We start from the raw sequence: 21,577 nt of genomic DNA, 5'->3' as shown, positions 1-21,577 counted from the left end.
TGAAAAGAGATTGCAGTGATAACAACAACAAACCCTCTCATCCAGCATTCATAGAATGAGAGATCTGAAGCTAGAAAGGGCCTTCGACTGGATCCAGCCACTTCAATGTACAGATAAGGAAACTGAGACCTGCAGAGGGGCAACCCACCAAGGGTCACATAGGTGTCTGAGGCCAGCAGGATTTACACCTGGGTCTTCTGACCCCAAAGCCCAGGGTCCTGTCTGCCACAGCAGGCTGCCTCTCTTGATTTTTTTTAAATTACTATTCCACTTAATCTTTGTTCACCCAATCTGTTTCTGGGGAGTTGGGCTCCCGTTCCTTGAGGTGTCCCTGTCATTTTGAGGGAGACACTGCATCTTCTTTTCTTCAAAATGGCAGGAACAAGGCTGAAGAACTTTAGGTCTGTAGGGCTAGGACCCGGGTCCTGCATAGCAGGGCTGCTGGTCTTGGGCTGACCAGCTGGTAACCAGTTGTGCACTTTGACTAAGGTCTATGGAAAGGGAAGTGCCACACTGTGCTGTCCAGACCACCATTGACTTCAGGGAATTTGAACCAGCTCCTCCTCTCCAGTGGGGAGCTGATGACATTCACCCTCGAAAGACAGTGTCATGAGGGTTCTGTTCAGAGGAGTCTAGTCCCCATCCTTTCTTCTCTAGTCATTGCCTGCTGGACCATGTCATCCCTCCTTAACTTTGCAAAATAAAGTTGCATTGATATTTTCTCTTCTTCCCACCACCATAGTCATCTTAGGTATTTCTCCACATCCCAGACAACCACCTCATATAACAAATAGTACTTTTTAGAAAAGAAAAAAAAGTTAGCACAACTAATTAATACACTGGGGAAAGTCCAAAAATATGCCCATCTGACACCGAAGGAGCTCTCATCTCCACAAACGTCTGGGTTAGGAATGGCTTTCCACCTCTCTTCAGTCAAGTCCTGCCAGATCTTCATTATTTTTTGCATTCACTTTTGGTGTTTTGGTGTGTCATTGATGTTCCCATCTTCCTTGTGGTGTATGTTGTTTGCTTGGCTCTGCCAGGATCACTCCATCAGTTCATCCAGATTTTCCAAGGCTTCTCTGTGTGTGTCACATACATTATTTCTCACAGCACAGTAATATTCTATTACATGCACCATACATTCTTTAGCTATTCCCAAAAGGATGGAGATCGACTTTGTTTCTAATTCTTAGCTATCATCAGAGGTGATGCTATAAATATTGGAATATGTGGGATCTTTCTTCTTATTGATGACTTCTTTGGGGTATAAGCTCAGTAATGGATTCTCTGGTTCAACAGGCATGGACATTTTAGTCTATTTATTTGCAGAATTCCAAATTGCTTTCCAAAATAGTCATACTATTTCATAGTTCCACCAACAATGTATTAGTGTGCCTTTTGTTGTTTGGTTAATTAGTCATGTCTGACTCTTTGTGACCCCATTTGGGGTTTTCTTAGCAAAGATACTGGAAGGACTTACCATTTCCTTCTTCAGCTCTTTTTACAGATAAGGCAAAGTGGGTTAAGGGACTTGCCCAGGGTCATGCAGCTGGCAAGTATCTGAGGCTGGATTTGAACTCAGGTCCTCCTGATTGCAAGCCCAGCGTTCTATCTGCTATGCTACCTAGCTACCCTAGTAGGTTATCTTATCTTTCCACAACCCTCCCAATGCTGATTATTACCATTTTTTGGTCATTTTTTCTAATTTGTAAGATGTGAAGTGAAACTTCAGGATTGTTTTGACATGAATTTCTCTTATTATTACTGATTTGGAACATTTTTATGTGCATACTTTGCGATTCTTTGTTCATACCCTTTGAACTCTTATGTATTGGAGAACGGCTTAGTCCTATAAATACATATACACATATCTATATTTGATATCTCTTAGATAACAATTCCTTATCAGAGAAATTTGATGCAAAGATTTTTTTTTCCCATTTGGCCATTTAACTCAATAACTTCTTAAAGGAAAATGACTGCAGGACAAGGGGGAATATGAGATTCAGTCAATGAATGAGCAATTATTAAGTGTTTACTATATGTCCTCACTGTGCTGGAGATACAAAGAAATGTGGAACAGTCACTCCCCCCCAAGGAGTTCACATTCTAATGGGGGAGACAATGTGTAAATAACTACACACATAAGTAGATGGAGGGAAAGTCTCTAGTAGCCTTGTGGACTGGGAAAGCCCTCCTGAAGAATGTGGTGCTTGAGCTGAGTCTAGTAGCAAGCTGGGACTCTAAGAGGCAATGGTGAAGAGAATGATTAATTCCATACATGGGGGACAGCCAATGCAAAGGCATGGTGATGGGAGATGGGATGCCATAGGCCAGAGTAACTGGATCCCAGAGTAAATGGAGGGAGAGTAAAGTATAATACCTTTTGGTAAGAAGGAGTTGATGGTCATTTTCTCTACTTTTGAACAATAGGCATGCCCTAAAAATTTCTGAGAGGCCAATTCCCTGGAACTTTGCTTCTGAGCTATAGAATGTTTTCCATGGGACTGCCTGTTCGTAGGATATAATCCTCTCCCTCCCCCTCCCACCTCCCCAGTATCTCCCACCCCCCATGCTGCAGGGCTGTGGCTTCCTGGAAAATGTTGGCCAAGAATATCTGGTGGGTCTCCCAACTAGACAGGACCTATAAGCCATCCATAGCCTCAGGCTTATAGGACCCCCAAATCACAACCACAGATTAGAGTTGGAAGGAAACTTGGAGGCCAAAGCCAACTTTTATAGAGGAGGAAACTGAGGCCCAGAGAGGCACCAGCACTTCCTTAGGGTCACCCAGCTAGTGAATGTCAGGGATGGAGCTCAAGCCCAGGCTTTCCTCCCTCCACACTCAGCATTCTGTCTGAGCACTCTGCTTCCCCTGTGTAGCTGTTGTTAGTCTGTGAGTTTTGCTTACATCTCAGCTGGTCTGTCCTGCCCAGCTCACACTACAAATCACAGAAAGGGGTGAAGGTCAGGGTTGTTTTTAGAGGTTATCAGGACTTCCAGGATCCTTGTTTATTTCTCTGGAGTCCCTTCTACCGATACAGATCACAGACCCTCCGTGGCAATAAACATGATTGACAATAGTCTGTGTGCTCAGCCTCTCTACACAGAGGCCCTGCGTGACTGCACCACATGAATGCAGAATGGAAAAAAGGAGTGAATTAGCTGAGGTCAGAGGTCTTGGGTTCAAATCCTACCTCTTGTATTTACTATTCATGTGACCTTAGGAAAGTTGTTTAGAGCAACTAGGTGATGTAGTAGATAGAACTCGGGGCCTGGAGTGAAGAAGATTTCTCTTCCTGAGTTCAAATCTGGCCTCAGACACTTACTAGCTTTGTGACCCTGGACAAGTCACTTGACCTTGCTTGTCTCCATTTCCTCATCTGTAAAAAGATCGATAGAAGGAAATGGCAAACTGGCCCAGTACCTTTGACAAGAAAAACCCAAATGGGGTCACGAAGAGTCGGACATGATGGAAATGGCTGAACAACAGCACCGAAGTTACTTAACTTGCCTGGGCCTCGATCTCCTCATTTGTAAAAGGAAAGGGACTAGATGACCTCTTCAGCCCCTTTCAGCTCTAGATTTCTGGGCCTCAGTTTCCTCATCTCTAAAGTGAGGGTCTCCAGGCCTCCTCTGGCTTGGTGGCATTTGCCCAAGATGGAGCTCTACTGGCCCGGCCTTTGAGAATGGTCACCTCTACACCACAGTGAGGCAGGCAGCAGGGTTTTCATCAGTGTTCCCTTTAGACTTGGTTCCTCCAGCCAAATCCTTATTCAGGTTCCCAAGTGACGTGGGTGCCTGGTGGTTATTAGGGACTTAGGAAGGCGGTTACTGCTTGAAATCACCAGGGAGAAGATGCAGGGCCATCTTTGGGCACTTTTTTCCCTCTGGAAGAGAAGCTCTCTCCTTTCTCTCCTTTTTAGGCTCTTGGAAGGCTAATTCCTTCACTGCTTTAGTGTGTGAAATTCCATCGTAACTCATTTGTAATCTGGGACACTCTCTTCTAGGCCTTGTTTTGATCACAATGGACTTTTATTCCTGAAAGGTTCGGGCTGATGCTGACTTTTATATTCCAATTAGTGAAAGGCTGTAGGGTGAGTCTCTGAATGGATCCCAGAGAACAGCTTCATTTTCCTTCTATTATTTTTAATTTTCATCTGTTTTTCTTAATTTTGTTTGCTGCTTTTTTATTTTAAAGAAACCATTCATTGGCTAGGGTTATCTCTTAGTATGTCAAATAAAAATGAGGCTGAAATGAATGATGTTTTATGAGATGAAATAGTTCTCTTTCCCTTGTGCCTATGTCATCTCTCACCAGACGATAAGGACTAGACTTGGGATTTCATTGGAATAGGATTATTCTTGATGAATGAACTACTTCAACCAGTGCAGGTCAGAACCTTCTCTGAAAATCATAGTTGGAAAGAATTATCTAGAGAACTGAGAGTTGAAATGACTTGGCCAGGGTCACACATCTGGAAAGTGTTGGAGGCAGGTCTTGAACTCGGATCTTCCTGGCTCCATGGTCAGCTGTTTTGCTAGCTACTGCACCAAACTTGACTTTCACTAGAAGATAGGTCTCTTGTTTTTCTGTACAATTACCCACATAGGGCTTCAAAGATGGTCAATGAGTCAATAAGACTTAAAGTGTATTTATAAATTACCAGATCTAAAAAGAAATATTATATAATTAATTTGTGTGTTGATGGAAATGAAAATAACCTTCTAAGGTATATGGATTTCTCTTCTCTCACTATCTCTAATTTTTTTTAAAGGTTTGGGTTTTTTATTCATACCTGCTATACTCCTGGCCTCAGCTACTGATAAAGGCTAACATTTCCCTGGCATGTCCCCAAGTGTTCTAACCTACAAGGAAATGTTTATGAATTCAAGCTACCATATCGGCATCTACTCAGCAGAGGGCTCCCATAACTCCAAGAGATGCAATCCAGAACCTATCCTGAGTCTGGCTGAGTTATAAACCTCCTGACCTGGCAATAGCCTCCAGTGGGATAGAATGAATACAGCACATTGTTCCTTAGTCCAGAGAGATCCCATCTGATGGGATGAGCTAGAACCAGAGACCATAAATATAGGTGGCATCTGTAGTCTTCTTTTCTCTGGCCGATTTCACCTTCATCCTTTCTCGGTGCAGCCCTCTCCTTAGTACCCTCACAGACCTAATATGCTATTTTTAGAATGGTATTACCAAGCATGCTTTGTAGACCTTATGCAAAGAAAAAGAGTGGCTATCTAGCACTGTGCAAATTAAAATTCAATGCAATGGACATTTATTTTTAATATTTTACTTCCCCCCAGGTACATGTAAAGAGAATTTTAACATTAATGTTTTTAAAAATTGAGTTCCAAATTTTCTCCTTCCCTCCTTCACCGCCCCCCCCCCAAGACAGCAAACAAGTTGATATGGGTTATACGTGTTCAGTCATGCAAAGCATATTACCTTATTAGTCATGTTGTGAAAGAAGACACAGACCCAAAGGGGGGGAAAATACAGAATTAAAAAGGTCTGCTTCAATCTGCTTTCAGACTCCATCAGTTCTTTCTCTTGAGGTGGATAGCATTTTTCATCATGAGTCCTTTGAGATTGTCTTGGATCATTGCATTGCTGAGAAGAGCTGAGTCATTCACCACTGATCATCATGCAGTATTCCATTATGATCATATGCCACAGTCATTACCCATTTGATGGACATCCTCTCAATTACTAATTCTTTGCTACCACAAAAAATGCTGTTATCAATAGTTTTGTACAGATATATTCTTTCACCTTGTCCCTCCCCTTTAAAAAATCTCCTTAGGATACAAACCTAGCAGTGGTATGACTGGATCAAAGGGTGTGCAGTTTTATAGCCCTTTGCACATAGTTTCAAATTGCTCTTCAGAATGGTTGGATCAGTTTACAACTCCACCAAGAGTGCCTTAGTGTCCCAATTTTCCCACACCCCCTCTAGCATTGATTATTATCTTTTTCTGTCATATTAGACAATCTGACAGGTGTGAAGTGATACCTCAGAACTATTTTAATTTGCATTTCTTGCAACAGGCATTTATTAAGCATTTTTAAATAATGGGCTTGTGTGAGGAAGCAACCCTACCCATCATTCTGTAGAGCAGGTGTTCTTAATTTAGAGTATGTGAACTTGTTTTAAAAAATATATAAATAATCATATTTCAATGTAATTGATTTCCTTTAAGCCTGCATTGTTTTATGCAATTAAAAACTTCATTCTGAAAAGGGGTCCATAGGCTTTTTCAGACTGCCATGTAATTGGGTCATCTGCACAAAAGGTTTCGCTCCCCTACTCTATCAAGAAGCAGTCAGAACGACCTGTGTTGAACCCTGTTCTGCCACCTGCTGCTCGTGTGACTGGGTGTAGCAGCAAGCACCCCAAGCATCCTCAGGGTCACTGCCAACACAGGTTTTTAGATCTGCTTTGTTAAAGGAAAGCAACTCAAAATGGGTTAACAAGCTTACTTTAATCAGTCAAACATGTATCGTTTACCTAGTTCAGGGGGAAAAGGTCAGTACCCCGAACTTCAGAATACACAGACAGAATTATCAAGTTAGAGAAACAGATCAAGTAGACAGATTTCCAAACTGTCCAACCATTACATCCATACCAAATCAACATCTGGGTTTCAATATCTGGGTTTTTCAAAGCCGAGGGGGGGCTCTCAACAACGGCTTCCCATTATCAAGATCAAATCATAGCACATTTCTCAAAGTAAGCCCTAAAACAGAGCTACACATCAGGGCTTATATAGCCTTCTCCTGGCTCAGAGAAGGTAACAATCTTATTGATTCACTGGCCAATCAAGAAGTATCTACTGAAAAACAAGCCTCCCACCCCAGGCTCCAGGTGCACTTTATCCTAGGGGCAGGAAAGATCTTAAAAATTTACATTCCTATTACACTGGGGAGAAGGTCCTATTACTTTTCAGGCTCGAGGCAGCTCTCTAAAGCTATGAGTGGCAGAAAAGGTGCCAACCTACTTAATCACTGTCTGCTTCACTTTCCTTATCTGTAAAATGGAGATAATAATAATACTTGTTTCCCAGGGTTGCTGTGAAGGTCAAAAGAAATAAGGTTTATATATTATTGTGCTATAAGAAATGAGGAGCAGACAGTCTTCATATTTACCTGGAGAGGCTTACACAAACTGATGCTGAGTGAGAAGAATAGGGCCAGGAGAACTTTGTACACAATTACAGACCCAACGTATGTATGATGACCAACTTTGATAGACTGGACTCCTCTCAGCAATGCAGTGATATAAGTCAATCCCAAAAGACTCATGATGGAGAGAAATATGTGCATCCAGAAAAGAACTAGAAAGAAATGAGTTTATATCCAGGTGGAAGCAAAATACCTGATCTTTTTCTTTCTCTTATTTGGTTTTATGTCCTCTTTGCCATTTTTCATTCTAGCTGGTATAATCCATCTTTATAACCTGGCTAATGTATATTGTGAAAGTATTTACAGATCCTATACTTGACTATATGCCACCATGGGGGGAAGGGGAGGGAGGGGGACAAAATGTAAAACTCAAGGAAGTGTGGAATTGAATCCTGTAAACTAAAAGGAAACAAACAATAAAAGTTGGGGAAAAAAGTTAGAAATTAACAGAAAAGAAAAGAAATAAGGTTCATAAAGTACATAGTAATAATAGTAATAGCCAGCATTTATATAACACTGTTCATAGTCTCACAATGTTGGAACAAACTCCCTTTAATACTTCTTTATATCACTGACTGAGGTAGGAAGAGGGCAGAGAAGAAATTCATTAGCAACTGGAAAATTCAAGTTCATATGGTTGCCTTTTTACAATCAGAACTCGAGAAAGGAGGTTTTTGTTTGTTTTCAGTAACTTTTAACCTACACTTCTTTATCCCGTGAGAACAAAAGATGTAGAATCCCATAAGAAGGAGAGGGACTGAGTTCAGAGGCAAAGGTCTGGCTAAGGAACTCAGCCCCTTTACCATGAGTTGTCGAAATAGCTTTTCTTCTAAGGAATCCCCAAAAGAGAAGATGTGATAGAAAATGTAAATGAGCTGGTCAACTGTCTTTGAAGGGAGAGGCAACCAAATTCCAATGATAAATATCCCATGCCCTAATAAATCACAGCAGCATGGAAAGGGGTACTTCTTACCAAGTCCAAATATTTCCTGTGGTCAGAGGTATTGACTTCAATTTCATTCCAGACCAAAATAACATCTCCAAAAAGGCTATTGGATCACTTTTATCTGGGAACTCTTGGCCCTGTCTGGGAAGAGCCGGGTTTTGTTTATGTGACATCAAACATCTGGATGGAAACCGAAAAACTCTGTTAAGCATCCAGATGGGTTGGTGAGCTAGTGCCAGATATATGGATCTAAGAGACGGTTCTGTAATTCCCTAGCTCTTGGAGATAAAATCAAGATGAAGATTGGAAATCAAAGTGATAAGGAGGGTTTCTCTTTTGCTTTAGAGCCAAGTACTTAGAAAGGGATTGTAGGATCATCAATCCAGAGTTGGAAGGCATCTTCAAGGTTGAGTCCAACCCACTCATTTTACAGATGAAGAAACTGAGTTTAGACAGCTTAAGTGACTTACCCAGGATCACTCTGACAGTAAGTGTCTGAGGTAGGATTTGAACCCACGTGCCTTGTCCCATACAGCATGGTGTCTCTTAAGGTGGTAGAGTGAAAGGGGACATACCACCAGCCTCATTCCTCTCAGTCACTGCTGTAGACATTTAGGCAGAAACAGACTGACCTTGTACTGCATTTGTCAGACCTCATAAAAGTGTCAGGAATTCTTTGGCTAGCCCCTCAAAGAAACACCCATGAATTTAACTGTCTGGAATTATCTTTTGTGTGCAGACCGTCCAGTGGAATAAATGAGACTTGTGTCCCTGAAACTGCGAACCAAGATCATGACCACCTTGTGCATGAGGACCACGTGGAGAGAACCAGCCTGCAGATCTGGCCCCCCTGTGCCCAGGGCCAGAGGGCATTTCCCGGCCAAAAAGGTGAAAAGAGCCCTGATTGTTCGGGAGAGACCCAGCCAAGCAGCCAGATAGTTCTGCACCCCCCGAGAAGACCCTGGCCAGAGCCAATAGTCCTGACGGAGACAAACGGGGGCAGGCCAGGAGCTGTGGTGGGGCTGCAGTTGTCCCTCTGGCCTGACAGACACAAAGACCCTGGGGCCTTGGTGGGGTCTGTCCCGGGAGGAGCTGAAAACCACCCCTCCTCTGTCCCTCACCCTGACCAGCTGCAGGGAGGGCTTGGCCAAGGAACTTCTGCCTTGCCTGATGGGAAAGAGGATTCTGGTCAGGGGCCCAGTGACAAGCTAACTCAGCTCTCTAGTGGCCAAGAGCTGCAAGTTACCCTGGGGAGAGAGGCGGGAGCCCCCCACCTCTCTAGGGCTGAAGTGATCGTCTACGGCAGAGAGAAGGCAGAAGGGTCCAACTGGGCAGGAAGAAGGGGGTGTGGTGATTTTCAAGTGGAAGGAGGGCGGGCTGAAGCACCTCCTTCTGTGGTCTCCTTTCCCATCTCCTCGGAAGGCACTGAGCAGGGAGAAGATCAGCAGATCTCAGAAAGGGATCACCGGAGGCCCCACAAGCACCGAGCCCGGCACGCCCGTAAGTAGCTCCCGAGCCCTGCTCTGGCCCCTCCAGAGGGGCTGTTTCACCTGGCTCATCACCTACTACCCCTCCCTTCCCTCTCCCATTCCACTCTGTTTTTCAGGAGGATTTCTCCCAAGCCGTCAACTTTCTCTCCTTGCCCATTGGCAATCCTCTTCATTCTCCCTGCAGGCAGGTACCAGGGGCCAACAGTGACAGCCCCTCGGAACAGAGAGGACAGTCAATTAGCAGTGTGCAGAGTGTCTGGCTTGCTTCTCTATTCCCTTACCAAAGAGAAATATTGTCCAGCTGGTTTTTTGTTTGTTTTTTTCATTTTTTAAAAATGAACTGTGTCACTTTCAAGACAGCCCAGAAATACATTTGAAATGGACAAACTGAGTTTAAATGGCCAAAGCCACTGATTCTGCTGCTACTGCTATTGCTGATAGGCATTTTTGAGAATCAGCTACAGTAAAGATATTAAAAGCAGATCTAGATTGAGACAGAGAGAGAGAGAGAGAGAGAGAGAGAGAGAGAGAGAGAGAGAGAGATGTCTGCAGCTTGATGATGCTTGCAGAAGTCTGTTTGACGGACACCAGCATGTGGGATACCTGATCCCAGCAGCTCAAGGATTCAGCATGAGGCTGCATGGTGCCCTGGCTACCCCCTTGACATGGAGGTCAGACTCTCAGCCCTGGAGGTAGGGGTGCTCAAAGGGGGATACAATGACATCCTGGGCTGAGTGGTCGTAGAAGGGAGGAGGTTCTTGGGAAGGAAGGTAGTAAAGGCAAGACAAGCTTGGGTGCTTTCACTGTGAAAGGGGGGTGGGGAAGAGACAGTCCATACTATTCCTGAGGTTTCCTTTGTGGATTCCTTGTGAATCTTGGTGAGGGATTTGAGGGCTGTCTTCCAAAGGTCTGGAATCAGGGATTCTGGGAGCAGCGGCACCTAATTCTAATGCCTTCCAGGGCATATTTTTAGCAGAGCCACCTGTGTCCTCAGTGGCATGTGGAGCCGGCTGTGGCTTGTGCTGTAAGCATCTATATGTAATCAGCCCATTTATAATGCATTAAAGGGGCGTCAGAGAGAAGAGTTCACATACTTTAAATTTTGGCAGCCAAGGAAGTAACAACTGGGCAATCGGGGCTCCAGTTTCCAGAGGACCAGAGACAGGAATCCTGCATGAGCTCAGCCTTCCCAGCTTCTCTGTCCCTCCATAAAGTGGGAACACTGGAGAATCTCAGCAACTTGATTTCGTAAAATCATTGTGTCATGATGACAGAATTATTTCTGGTAAGCTCTTAAGTCTGTCTGGCATGTTCCTTCCAGTGCTGGTGAGAGCTAAGTACATCTTTCCTTTGATTTTTCAAAAGTAAAAACAGACTTACCTCTTTTGGGAAATTCAAAGCCGCTTGAATTTGTTTCCAATTTGTGACAAATATTTACTGGATCCTTAAAAAAGAACTAAGTGAATGGAGTTAGAGATGAAACTGTTGCCAGATCTTTTTTTTTAATGCCAGTAGCTAAAATCTAACAAAAGAAACTTTGGGAAAGTAGGCTGTGTTTTGAAAATGTTGAAGCCTAGTAGAAGTTACATGGTCCACGCTCCTCAAATCCCAACAGAATTTTAAAATCACCATCATTTGTGTGCCTTATAAAATTTCTTCTAACTAACATTTACCTTTGTCAGAGTTGAAGGAGTAATTGAAATGTTACCTAAAATTTCTGTAGATATGTGACGTATCATTTTTGTATCTTGGCACAGTGGGTAGAGTGACTAGAGTGCCAGTCTGAGAATCAGAAAAGCTTGGGCTCCAGCACTTCCTTTGATACATATTTGGTCTGTGACCGAGAGCAAGTTGCTTTCTTAATTATTCAGTGCTTTGGGCAACTCTCCCAGATTTTTAATTTACTGAGGTGCTGAATCGCCCTGGTGGCCAGTCTCAGTGAGATCACAAATCTGGTAAAAAAAAAAATTTAAATGATTATTTGATAGGTCTACAACCATTTGGGTTAGTTAGACATTTTTAAAACAAATTGATACTATCTGCTTCATAGTTGCTGAGTTAGTAGTTCTGTCAGTGACTTTGGAATAGCCACAATAGAAATGAAATTCTGACATAGGTTATGCTTCTACTTCTGAAGGTGGAAAGCAATGGAGGTTTAAAGGGTCGGAAACTTGAAGCTGGCAAGGACATCAGATCTTGTTTAGTCTAGAAGTTCTTAACCCAGGGTCCCTGAACTTATGTATGTGTGTGTTTTTAAAAAAATCTTTGATTACTGTATTTCAGTAGAATTGGCTTCCTTTGCAATCTAATGCATTTCATTTTATGCACTTTAAAAGATGAGGGGTCCATGGGCTTTACCTGATGGCCAAAGGGGTCTGTGATATCAAATAGGTGGAGAATCCCTGATCTAATCCTATTGAGAAAATGGAGTCTGGATATGTTAAGTGATCTGCCCAAGGTCACACAGGTAATAAATAGCCAAGCTGGAATTTAAATCTGGGTCCTATAGATTAAGGCTCTTTCTATGAGTTACATGAGGGTAATTTCAATACTGAAATCTGCTTGAGAACCCTCCTTTTTAAACACATTTAGGAAGGGTACTATGAGGAAATTTCATTATTTATGTGTGAAAGGGTTGTACTAACCTTGACAGCAGGAAGTTCAGGATTCAAGTTCTGCTTTTGATTCTTACTTGCTGTGTAGCCTTTGGGAAGTCACTTAACCCTTCGGTTTCCCCTAGTGGGAAAATTGGCATGCCTCCATACCTTCCTCATGAGGCCATTGTGAGGTTCAAAAGGGATAATGCATGTCAGTTATTACTATGGTTTGCAAAGAGGTGACTCAGAGTCATGGGTTTGGCACCCAAGGCCCTGGGTTCAAATCCTGACTGTCATTTGCTACTTGAATTACCTTAAGTAAGACCCTTCCTTTTTCTGACCTTCTACTTCCTACTTTATTTAAGGAGAGTGTTAAGGCTAGATGACTTTGAAGGTTTTCTGTTGCTCCAAATTTTTGATACCTCTGTGAGGAAGGATCTGAGATTTGTTCTGTGAAGTTTAGATTCAGTCAAAGGGCTGCACTTGAGGACCTGGGGAGCCACTTGTGGCCTCCAGGGGGCAGGTTCCCCACCTCTGATTAGGTATTTTTAGGTTTTCTGTTTCCTGTGGGTCTATCTAAATTGACCAAAGTAAAGGAAACTAGCCAAATCTTTCATTTACATAGAATTCTGCTGTAGAACCAGCTTATGTTTCTTTCCAAATAATGCCACTTAGGGCACCGGGATCATACCGAGTTTCGAAGCCCAGGACTGTCATTTCTCTCAGTAAGTAATTATGCCCTCTTTCCTTCATTAGCTATTGTTAGTGTTGGAATTGGATTGTTTGTGGTGCTTTGTGTTGATCAGGTCACTGTTACAAAATGAATTTCCTGTTATTTCCTCTAATATTGTGCTCAAGAATTTCGATAATATTGTGTTACAAATTTCCTGCCTACACACAGACACACACACACACACACACACACATTTCAGAACAAAAAGAATTGAATAAGAAACCAGCAACATTGGGTTTTTTTTTGTTTTGTTTTTTACTGTTTTATGAAGTTTTTGATTCCTTCTCCGCGGTCTTTTTTTTTAATCTTTTGCTGCCGCGTTTTTTTGTGTCCATATTAGCAAGGCAGATTCCCCTCCCCTGGCACAAGGCTGCCTTTTTGTAACGAGTAGTGACCAAGCCAGACTCCCGGCCCTTTCCCATTCTCGTGGCTCAGGCGGAGTTTCCCGAGAGAGGAGAAGCGCTGCCCAGTAACTGAGAAGGAGCCCTCCAGGGGCTGACGGCTTCTTCGGTTCCCTTGACCTTATTCGTTTCCGTAATCCTCTCTGTCTTTCTTCCAGGGTTCCGGAGGAGCGAAAGCTTGTCCGAGAAACAGGTGAAGGAAGCCAAGTCCAAGTGTAAGAGCATTGCCCTCCTTCTCACAAATGCCCTCAACCCCAACTCCAAGGGGGTTTTGATGTTCAAGAAGCGCCGCCGGAGGGCGAAGAAGTATACTCTGATCAGTTACGGTACTGGGGAGCTGCAGCGCGACGCAGACACCGAAGAAGAAAGCGAGAGAGACGGCCTGGTGGAAGTCAAGTTCACGAGCGAGTCAGAGGTAGAGGAAGAGATCGCCTCCGACGCTGACGACGACGAAGGAAGCCCAGCGTGGTCCCCGACCTGGGACTCTGGCCTGGTAGACGTCGAGAGGAAGCTGAAAAGTGGAGACAAGATGGACATGTTGCCAGACAGCTCGGGGAAGGGCGTCCTCATGTTTGCCAAGAGGAGGGAGAGGATGGACCAGATCACAGCCCAGCAAGAGGAGGGGAGGGCGGAGGGAGCGGCCCTCAGGGAGCTCGAGGACGGCAGAGCAGATGGGCTGAGAACGGTCACCTCGTACCAGAGGAGAGAAGAAGAGAGCCTGAGAACGCAGAGCAGCGTGTCCAAAAGCTACCTGGAAGGGAGCCCCACAGCCCAACAGAACGGCCTCAGCGGAGCCCCAGGGATGCCGGAGGCCCCCAGACTGGCTGCCTCCAACAGGACGGCCAAGCCCTTCCCAGGGTCCATGAATGTGGCGGCGGGGCCCTTCTCCCCTACCAGAAACCTAGCGAGTCCCGTGTACGACTTTCCCGCGCCACCCCCTTACTCTGCGGTCACCCCTCCTCCAGAAGTCTTGTCCAGAGGGCTGAGCAGTCCCTTGGCTGCCCCAGCACAGCCACCTCCCTGGCCCCAGCCAGCCCCGTGGGCCCAGCAGGCTTTTTATGAGCCCACCGAACAGATCGCTTCCCGGGATGAGAGGATCGCTGTGCCAGCCAAGAGAACGGGCATACTGCAGGAGGCCAGGCGGAGGGGCACCTCGAAGCCCATGTTCACCTTCAAAGAAGCCCCCAAGGTCAGCCCTAACCCTGAACTGTTGTCACTCGTGCAAAACGCAGAGGGCAAACGAGGTCCTGGGGCCGGGTTCGAGTCAGGACCTGAAGAAGACTACCTCAGCCTTGGAGCAGAGGCTTGCAATTTCATGCAGGGCCACTCTTCTAAGCAGAAGACCCCACCTCCTGTCGCTCCCAAGCCCTCTGCCAAACCCCCCCCCTCTCAAGCAGTCACTCCCGTCTCCCCGGTCTGGGCGCCATCGACAGTGGCAGCACCTAGCCAACCTCCCGCCTTCCCTGTTTCGAATCCGTCCCAGGGAATAGTTGCATCTGCCATTAAAATAGCTCGGCCTGCTTCCACCACTTACCAGCCCCCATGCCCAAACGTGGCTGGTCCCTTTCAAGGACCTCAAGCAGCAGTGGCCAGTGTGAACTACACACCCAAGGTGATGCCCACAGGAAACGCTCCACCAGTCTCTGGGGTGGGACCATCCAGCGAGCTGCCACAAATGAGCGGCAAAGGGGCCCAGCTCTTTGCTAAGAGGCAATCTCGGATGGAGAAGTACGTGGTAGACTCCGAGAAAGTCCAGGCCCACATGGCCCGGGCTCAGTCTCCCACCCCATCTTTACCAGCCTCTTGGAAATATTCCTCCAATGTCCGAGCGCCCCCACCTATGGCTTACAATCCCATCCTCTCTCCAGCCTACCCTCCGGCTGCCCTCAAGCACCAGGCCGGCGCTCCGGCCGCCTCCAAACCAAGCAAGAAGAAGGGGAAGAAGCCCCTCAATACGCTAGACGTCATGAAACACCAGCCGTATCAGCTCAACGCATCTCTCTTTACTTTCCAGCCCCCAGATGCCAAGGCCGGCCCCGTCCCAAAGCCATCGGCCAAGCTTGGTCCAGGCCCGGTCTCGAAGCCAGCTCCTTCCCCCCAGCCGGCCCATGCCAGCTCCCCCCCGACCTTCCGAGCGTCCTCGGTGTGCTCGGTGCCAGTCTTCAGCTCCCAGCCTACCTTCTACTCTGAGGCCGCTGCCACACCAGCCAGCCCGGCCCCGATGTCCCCGGTGCCCGGAGCCCTGCCCGCCTCTCCCAAGCCGGAGTCTGCCCCTGCCACTTACTTCGTGGCTCCCAGGCCCAAGTTCTCGGCCAAGAAAAGCGGAGTCACAGTGCAGGTGTGGAAACCGTCCTGTGGGAACCATATTGAGGAAGAGTAACGGCCGAGCGGCCGATGGCGCGCGTGGGTTCGCTTGCGGTGCGCGCTGCGGGGTCCTTAGCATAGCTATCACAGCAGGGGGGCCGGCTCCTCAGTTTACCGTTTGGGAATGAGTCAAAGATGGCCGCAGCATCCCTCCCCTGAGACACCTCGAATCCATGCCAACGCCAGCAGGCAGACGCCATTCTGCCAAGTCCGCGGGACTCACGGGTCTCCGCTTCAGGCCAGAGAAAGAGTGTGATATCTTATTCAGAATTAGGCTGGCTGCCCTCACAGGGGACGGGTGAACTACAAGGGAAATCTAACACGCTTCTTTGTTTTTAAACGTAGGCTTTACCTCTAACACTATAGTAAGGGAAAACTGAAGCTCGCTAAACAAACAGCCCCATTCTCATTTGGGCTCCTCAGTCACTGGTAGAGACGAAGCTCCGGTGTCACGGGTAGCGCATCCTGGACCCGGAGTCGAGAAGACGTGGGTTCAAATTGCGCTTCTGGCACTTGCTGTGTGATCTTGGGCAAGTCATTTAACCTCTCTGGACTCAGTTTCCTCCACTGAAAAAAGAGGGGGATTGGACTGGGCCAACCTTTCTAGTTTTAAATCTGTGATCCCACGATCCTGTGAATGTGACTGGAGGGATATGGGCAGGGTGTGCAATGATGGCTCCTGGGCGAGTAGCACAAAATGTGTCTTCTTTTAAAGACAATTCCGTTGAGGGAAAAGGGGAGAGCAGGGCAGGGTCTGACTGAAGGAGGAGCCCACTTGGAGGTGGGCCTGCAGTTTCCTTTACTACGGGAAGAAGTGCTTCCCATTTTAACCAATCAAAGCTAAGAGTCAAACTTTGGGTTTCCTTGCTAAACTCTGGAGGGGGTGCTACTTGGTACCGTCAGCTCTCTCTGTACTATCATGCCCTAGGTCAGAGCCCCAGCTGCCCTGCCCTGCGCTCCTCAGGGCTCTGGCTGGTGCCTCATTCAGAGGCTTGGAACCAAGAGGGGGGGGAGGGGGGCCTAGGAGGAAAGCAGGGGCTTCCAAGGAGTTTAAGGTCAAGTGTGAAAGAGAAATTCACAAGCCCACCAGGGACTGCTTTTTCTTTTTCCCCTTTTTGCCTTCTTTTGCTTACAATATACTCCATCAGTGCCACTGGCCAGGGATTGTGTTCCATTAATCCAAGGCAGGGAGGGAACAGAAGGCAGGGATGGGTCTGTGCAAGAAGGCTGAGCTGTGCACAGATCTCATTCTATTAGGTGCCTGGTCACAGGCCGTGGGAGCCAAAGGCAGCATGAGTGGGGTCGAAGGGATGGGCTGTACCACATGAGGGATCCCCCCATCCATAGGCAGGCACAATGTTTGGAGGCTGCGAGGAAAGGGTGTGATGCACAGGGCTGTTTCTGGGCAACCACATAGACTTCTCTTTTCCTTCCTGACTGTCGGCTCCTTCCACTATTCTGTCCTGTTGTGTCCTTGCACAGCCTTTCTCTTACTCCTCTTGGATGGACCAGGAGCCAGGCAAGTTGGCCACTTCAGCCTGGGGTTGTAGCATGCCATGCTAACTCCCCCTGACTCAGAGGCGGTGAATGGGCTGCCAACACACTCGGAGACTTTTCTCAGACCTATTGTAAACTCCCCAGTTCTCTGGCTGGCAGCTCACTTAATCCAGAGTAACAATGGAAACTACTTGACATTAAAGCAGAAAATGACAAAGTGTTTATGAAAACTCAAGAGAAAACCCAGCTACTCTGCCCAGGAGAATCTTCTAGAGACCTCACCAGAAGCTTGCCTGGTCCCATTCTACTTCTCTAGCACTCTCTGTCTCTTTGTTCTTTCTTCCCCAGAGCCCCAGGCAGCCAGCCAGCTGTTCTCTTCATTTGACCATTACAGAGATTCCTTCCTTCCGTACCTGTTTGCTAGAGACACCTCGCTCATTTGGCTTTCCTTTGCATGAGCTTCTCTGTCCATGGTCCTTTCTGTGGTGTTTTCCTTCCCACTTGGGAAGGCTGCCCTTCCATTTTGCTCACTTCTTTGCCTTTTTACCGAGAGGCAAATTGAATTCTGACACTGCTATCCTGAGAATATAACCAATAAACCGGACATCTGAATTTGCTACAAGACAACGGGTCTGATTTTTCTGCCTTTCCTTGGGCATATATGCCTGCTGCTTTCAAGGCAGCATCTGGAGGAATAGAAACAGGATGGGGGCCCCATCCCATAATCAACCTTTAAAAACAATAAATCAGTGATGGAGACACACAGATTAAACTCACACTCCCTCTGAGCATTCCCTAGAAAAAGAACTGTTTTGAATGTCAGACTCTGGAGATAGCTGAGAAAGAGAAGCCAAGGGAGGTGAGTCAATCAGTTAGTCAATGCTGTTGACTGAGATGTAGAAGGAACAGCACCCAACCTTGACCTTTAACCAGGGTCTCAAAAGGAAGAAGCAAATACGTTGGGCATGGCTAGGTGCCAGTTCCTTGGAGAGCAACAGGTCAAATATATCTGGGTATGCTGCTAATCACGGGTCCTCAGTGATTTAGGGCTGAGCTGTGTTCAAGAAGGAGAAGGAGACTCTGTGAGGGAAAACCCAACCAGAAGCTCCATGATTTGGAGCTAATGATGACAGATTGCTCCCAGTATGCTTCTGGGTCCAAGTCACCCTGACTGGGATGCTGCTCCCAAGGGTCACAGAATCTGAGAGCTGGGAGGCACCTTGAGGGGCCAGCTGGCCCAACCTACTCTATACACTATATTCTGTTTCTCTACTAAACTGAATCAGCCTGTTTACCCATGATATAAAAGAAGTTTAGAAACATTATTAGTGGCAAAAGAAACAATTGCACTCCCATGATAGCGCATAGATAACTGAGTCGTAGTATTCCTCAGATCTCTTCATGTCACATGCCAAGTTGCAGAGACCCTGCCTTCTAGTCTTATCTCTAGCACAGTCTTTATGAATCTGAGGGAGTCAGACCATTTTGTTAGGCCTCATTTTGCCCATCCGTAAAATGGGAGTAGTAGATATGGGGGCAGGGATTCAATTCTCAAAGGTCTTTCCAGGCTTCAGTTTCTAGGATTCTAAACCAAAAGTCACCACCAGTTTGTTGTTGTTCAGAAGGCTTTGAAGTTCTTGACTCTCTTGCTAGCCCTGGCCTCCTTCTTCCAAGACTCATTAAGAATGCTGAGAGTGCCTCAGAGGCTGGTAATGCTGTTGTTTAGATTAGAGGCACCAGGACAGCAGATAGCCAATGTTTACAAGGGCTGGATGAACTTAGTAGGAAAGGTTTTCTTTTTTCTCCAAGGGGTAAAGCACTAGCAGTATTTTGCTGAAGAATGCCAAGCACTCTAAGAGGCCTTGCTTACCCAGGGTGGCCTCAAGACTCTACCAAGTGCCATTTGATAGAGACCCACTTAGTTACCCCTTGACCTTCCAGCCAAAGACCCTTCTGTTCTTCTCTCTGGTTTAGCCATCTTCGGAGAAGCTGTCAGATTCTGATTCTGCCCCCAAATTCCCTGAATGTTGCCTCTTACTGTCAGCTGTTCCCCACCAACATGAGAGGGAAAGGTATGATACAGCAATATTTCTGGGAAGAAACCAATGTTTCTGGGAAGGCCAAATACTACTGGAAGAAAGAGAATAGAACACCCTCTGTCCTTTCCTTCCCAAGGCCCCTGGGTATTTTGTTGTTGTCAGTTAAAAAAAAATTAAGATCACAAGGGGAGAGGCAATGTGGCATAGTGGATAGAGAGCAAACTTTAGGATCAAGAGGCCCTGGGTTCAAGTTTCACCTCTGAGACATAGTGGCTTTGTGACCCTGTGCAATTCACTTTACCTCTAAGTAAACCTTTAAGATTATAAATCACAGAAAGATGCTTATCCGAATTGGTAGAGGGACTTTCTTCATCCAAGAGTTCCTTATGCCAATAAAGGCACATTTCCCACCCCTCTCCCTGAGTTCAAACAGAAACTGGGCTACTATGTCCATCCCAAAGACTAATTTGTCATAAAATACTCTTTGCTTTTTCACCCTCTGCCCATGAAAAGAATCTTCAGCAAAATCCTTTGAGGGGTTTTTATTGGTTGGGGGGAGTGAAGGGAGGGGAAAGATTACCCAACATTTTGCCCCTGTAGAATCCCAGTATCATAGGCTTAGAGCTTAAAGGGGTATTAGGGGTCATTTAGATAAGACCCTTAAATCTATGATTGCCCAAGGCCCCAAGGCTGGATATGACAAGAGTGGATTCAGACCCAAGCCTTCCGAACTCAAAGGCAGCAGAGCCCTTTGGATTCCATCACATTGGCCCCAGGTGGGGGAGAAGCTGGTTCTGGAGACTTCCTGCCCACCAGAGTTGGATGCCTGCCATGATACAGGTGTAGGGAATTTCTGAGATGCCCAGAGAGTGGGTAGGGCCTCTCAGGGTAATAGGTGGCACTCATTTTACCCCTCAAATCACTACCTAAGGAAAGTCTACCATTCCCAAGTCTCTCTAGACTGGCAGGTTATTAAGCCATTCAGCTCCCATGGCTTCCTCTAGCAGTCTGGTAAAGCCTTATTTTGTCCATCAGTAAAATGGGGACAGTGGATGTGGAGACAAGGATTCAATTCTCAAAGGGCCTTTCTTAGAATCATATTTTTAAATGCAGAAAACACATGAGATTACAAAGGAAAGCAATTATGTTGAATGCAGTTAGTTATAAGTGACTTTTTATTTAAGTTCCCAGACTGAATTAAAAACCCTTGGTTTAGAAAATAATAGCAAAAAGTCCAAAGGTCCTGTGGAGCTGACCAGTTCAGCTTCTCACCTCACCAACTATATACAAAATGGTCTTTAAAAAAAGGTTCTGGTGTTTTGCTGGCACCTGCCCACAGACCTCATTTTGGCTCTTGAGAGAACCCTGGAACTTTGAAAGATCTGGAGCCAGCTGAATGCATAGAAATGGAAGTAAATGCCATCTCTAGATGCCATTTTCCTGACTGTTGGAGCCTTACCCGGCTCTGTGAGCCATGATAGTAATTCTATAGGAAGGTTTACAGAGAAATACATACAAATGTGATGTTATTTGAGCCTAGACCTAGCCCAGCGAGACAGGCAGGTAGACAAGCATCATAACCTCCATTTTATAGACGCGCAGGGAGAAGCTGAGAGAGGCCAGGTAATGTGCCCAAGACCCTAGAGCTCATAAGTGGCCAAGTCCAGGGTCTTCCTCCGTCCTTTGGAAGCCAGATCCACAACAGCATCGCTGCTTTCCACCGATGGGCAGATTCCAAGACATTGTTTTTCTCCCATCAATGGAATTGGTTGAGTAATCTGTCAATCAGAAAGGGGTTAGCTAACTCCAGCTCTCATTGGATGGCATGCCAGCTCCCTGGCTAGCCTGATCTGATATTGGTGAATAGATTGATAGCCCCTTTCTCATCTTTGCTCCTGACCCCCCACAAAAAAGAAACCCAAGACCCCCAGGCTCGGTATTCCCCAGTGTCCTGGGAGTGTAAGGTGAAGACTTGAAGCTGGAAGGCAGTTTTGAGATTATCTGGCCCTAACGTCTCATTGTCCAGAAGAGGAATCTGGAGGGCACAGAGAGCTCTAGTCACGGTCATGCCCAGACACCTTTGGGCACTTGCTCAAGGTCACATGGCTAGGAAGTGTTCGATGCAGGTTTCCAACTCAGGTCTCTCTGAAAGGAAGGCCAGCAAGCAGTCACAGCTGATAGCTTCACCTGGCCCCTACAGCTCTGATCCAGCACCACCCCTCATTGTAGATAAAAGGGAGAATGACTTATCCGAGGTCATGTGAGGATTAGGTGGCAAGTGCTGATGGGAACCTCATTCTGTTTCA

General features: G+C 46.2%; 1 protein-coding gene across 1 annotated transcript in view; it reads left to right on the top strand.

Annotated features, from left to right (window-relative positions):
- The window catches only part of SYNPO2 (synaptopodin 2), a 196,690-nt gene that overhangs the window by 150,243 nt on the left and 24,870 nt on the right, over positions 1 to 21,577 (top strand). Inside the window, 2 exon segments of the mRNA XM_069104900.1 lie at positions 8,890 to 9,650; positions 13,530 to 15,709. Coding sequence (XP_068961001.1) covers positions 8,890 to 9,650; positions 13,530 to 15,709 — 2,941 coding nt within the window.

The sequence above is a fragment of the Petaurus breviceps genome, unplaced genomic scaffold (assembly GCF_028583685.1).
Source record: "Petaurus breviceps papuanus isolate PSGF00001 unplaced genomic scaffold, PetGlider_PUasm1.0 689, whole genome shotgun sequence".
Classification (NCBI taxonomy): Eukaryota; Metazoa; Chordata; class Mammalia; order Diprotodontia; family Petauridae; genus Petaurus; species Petaurus breviceps.
This window is presented reverse-complemented; position numbering and strand designations above follow the sequence as displayed.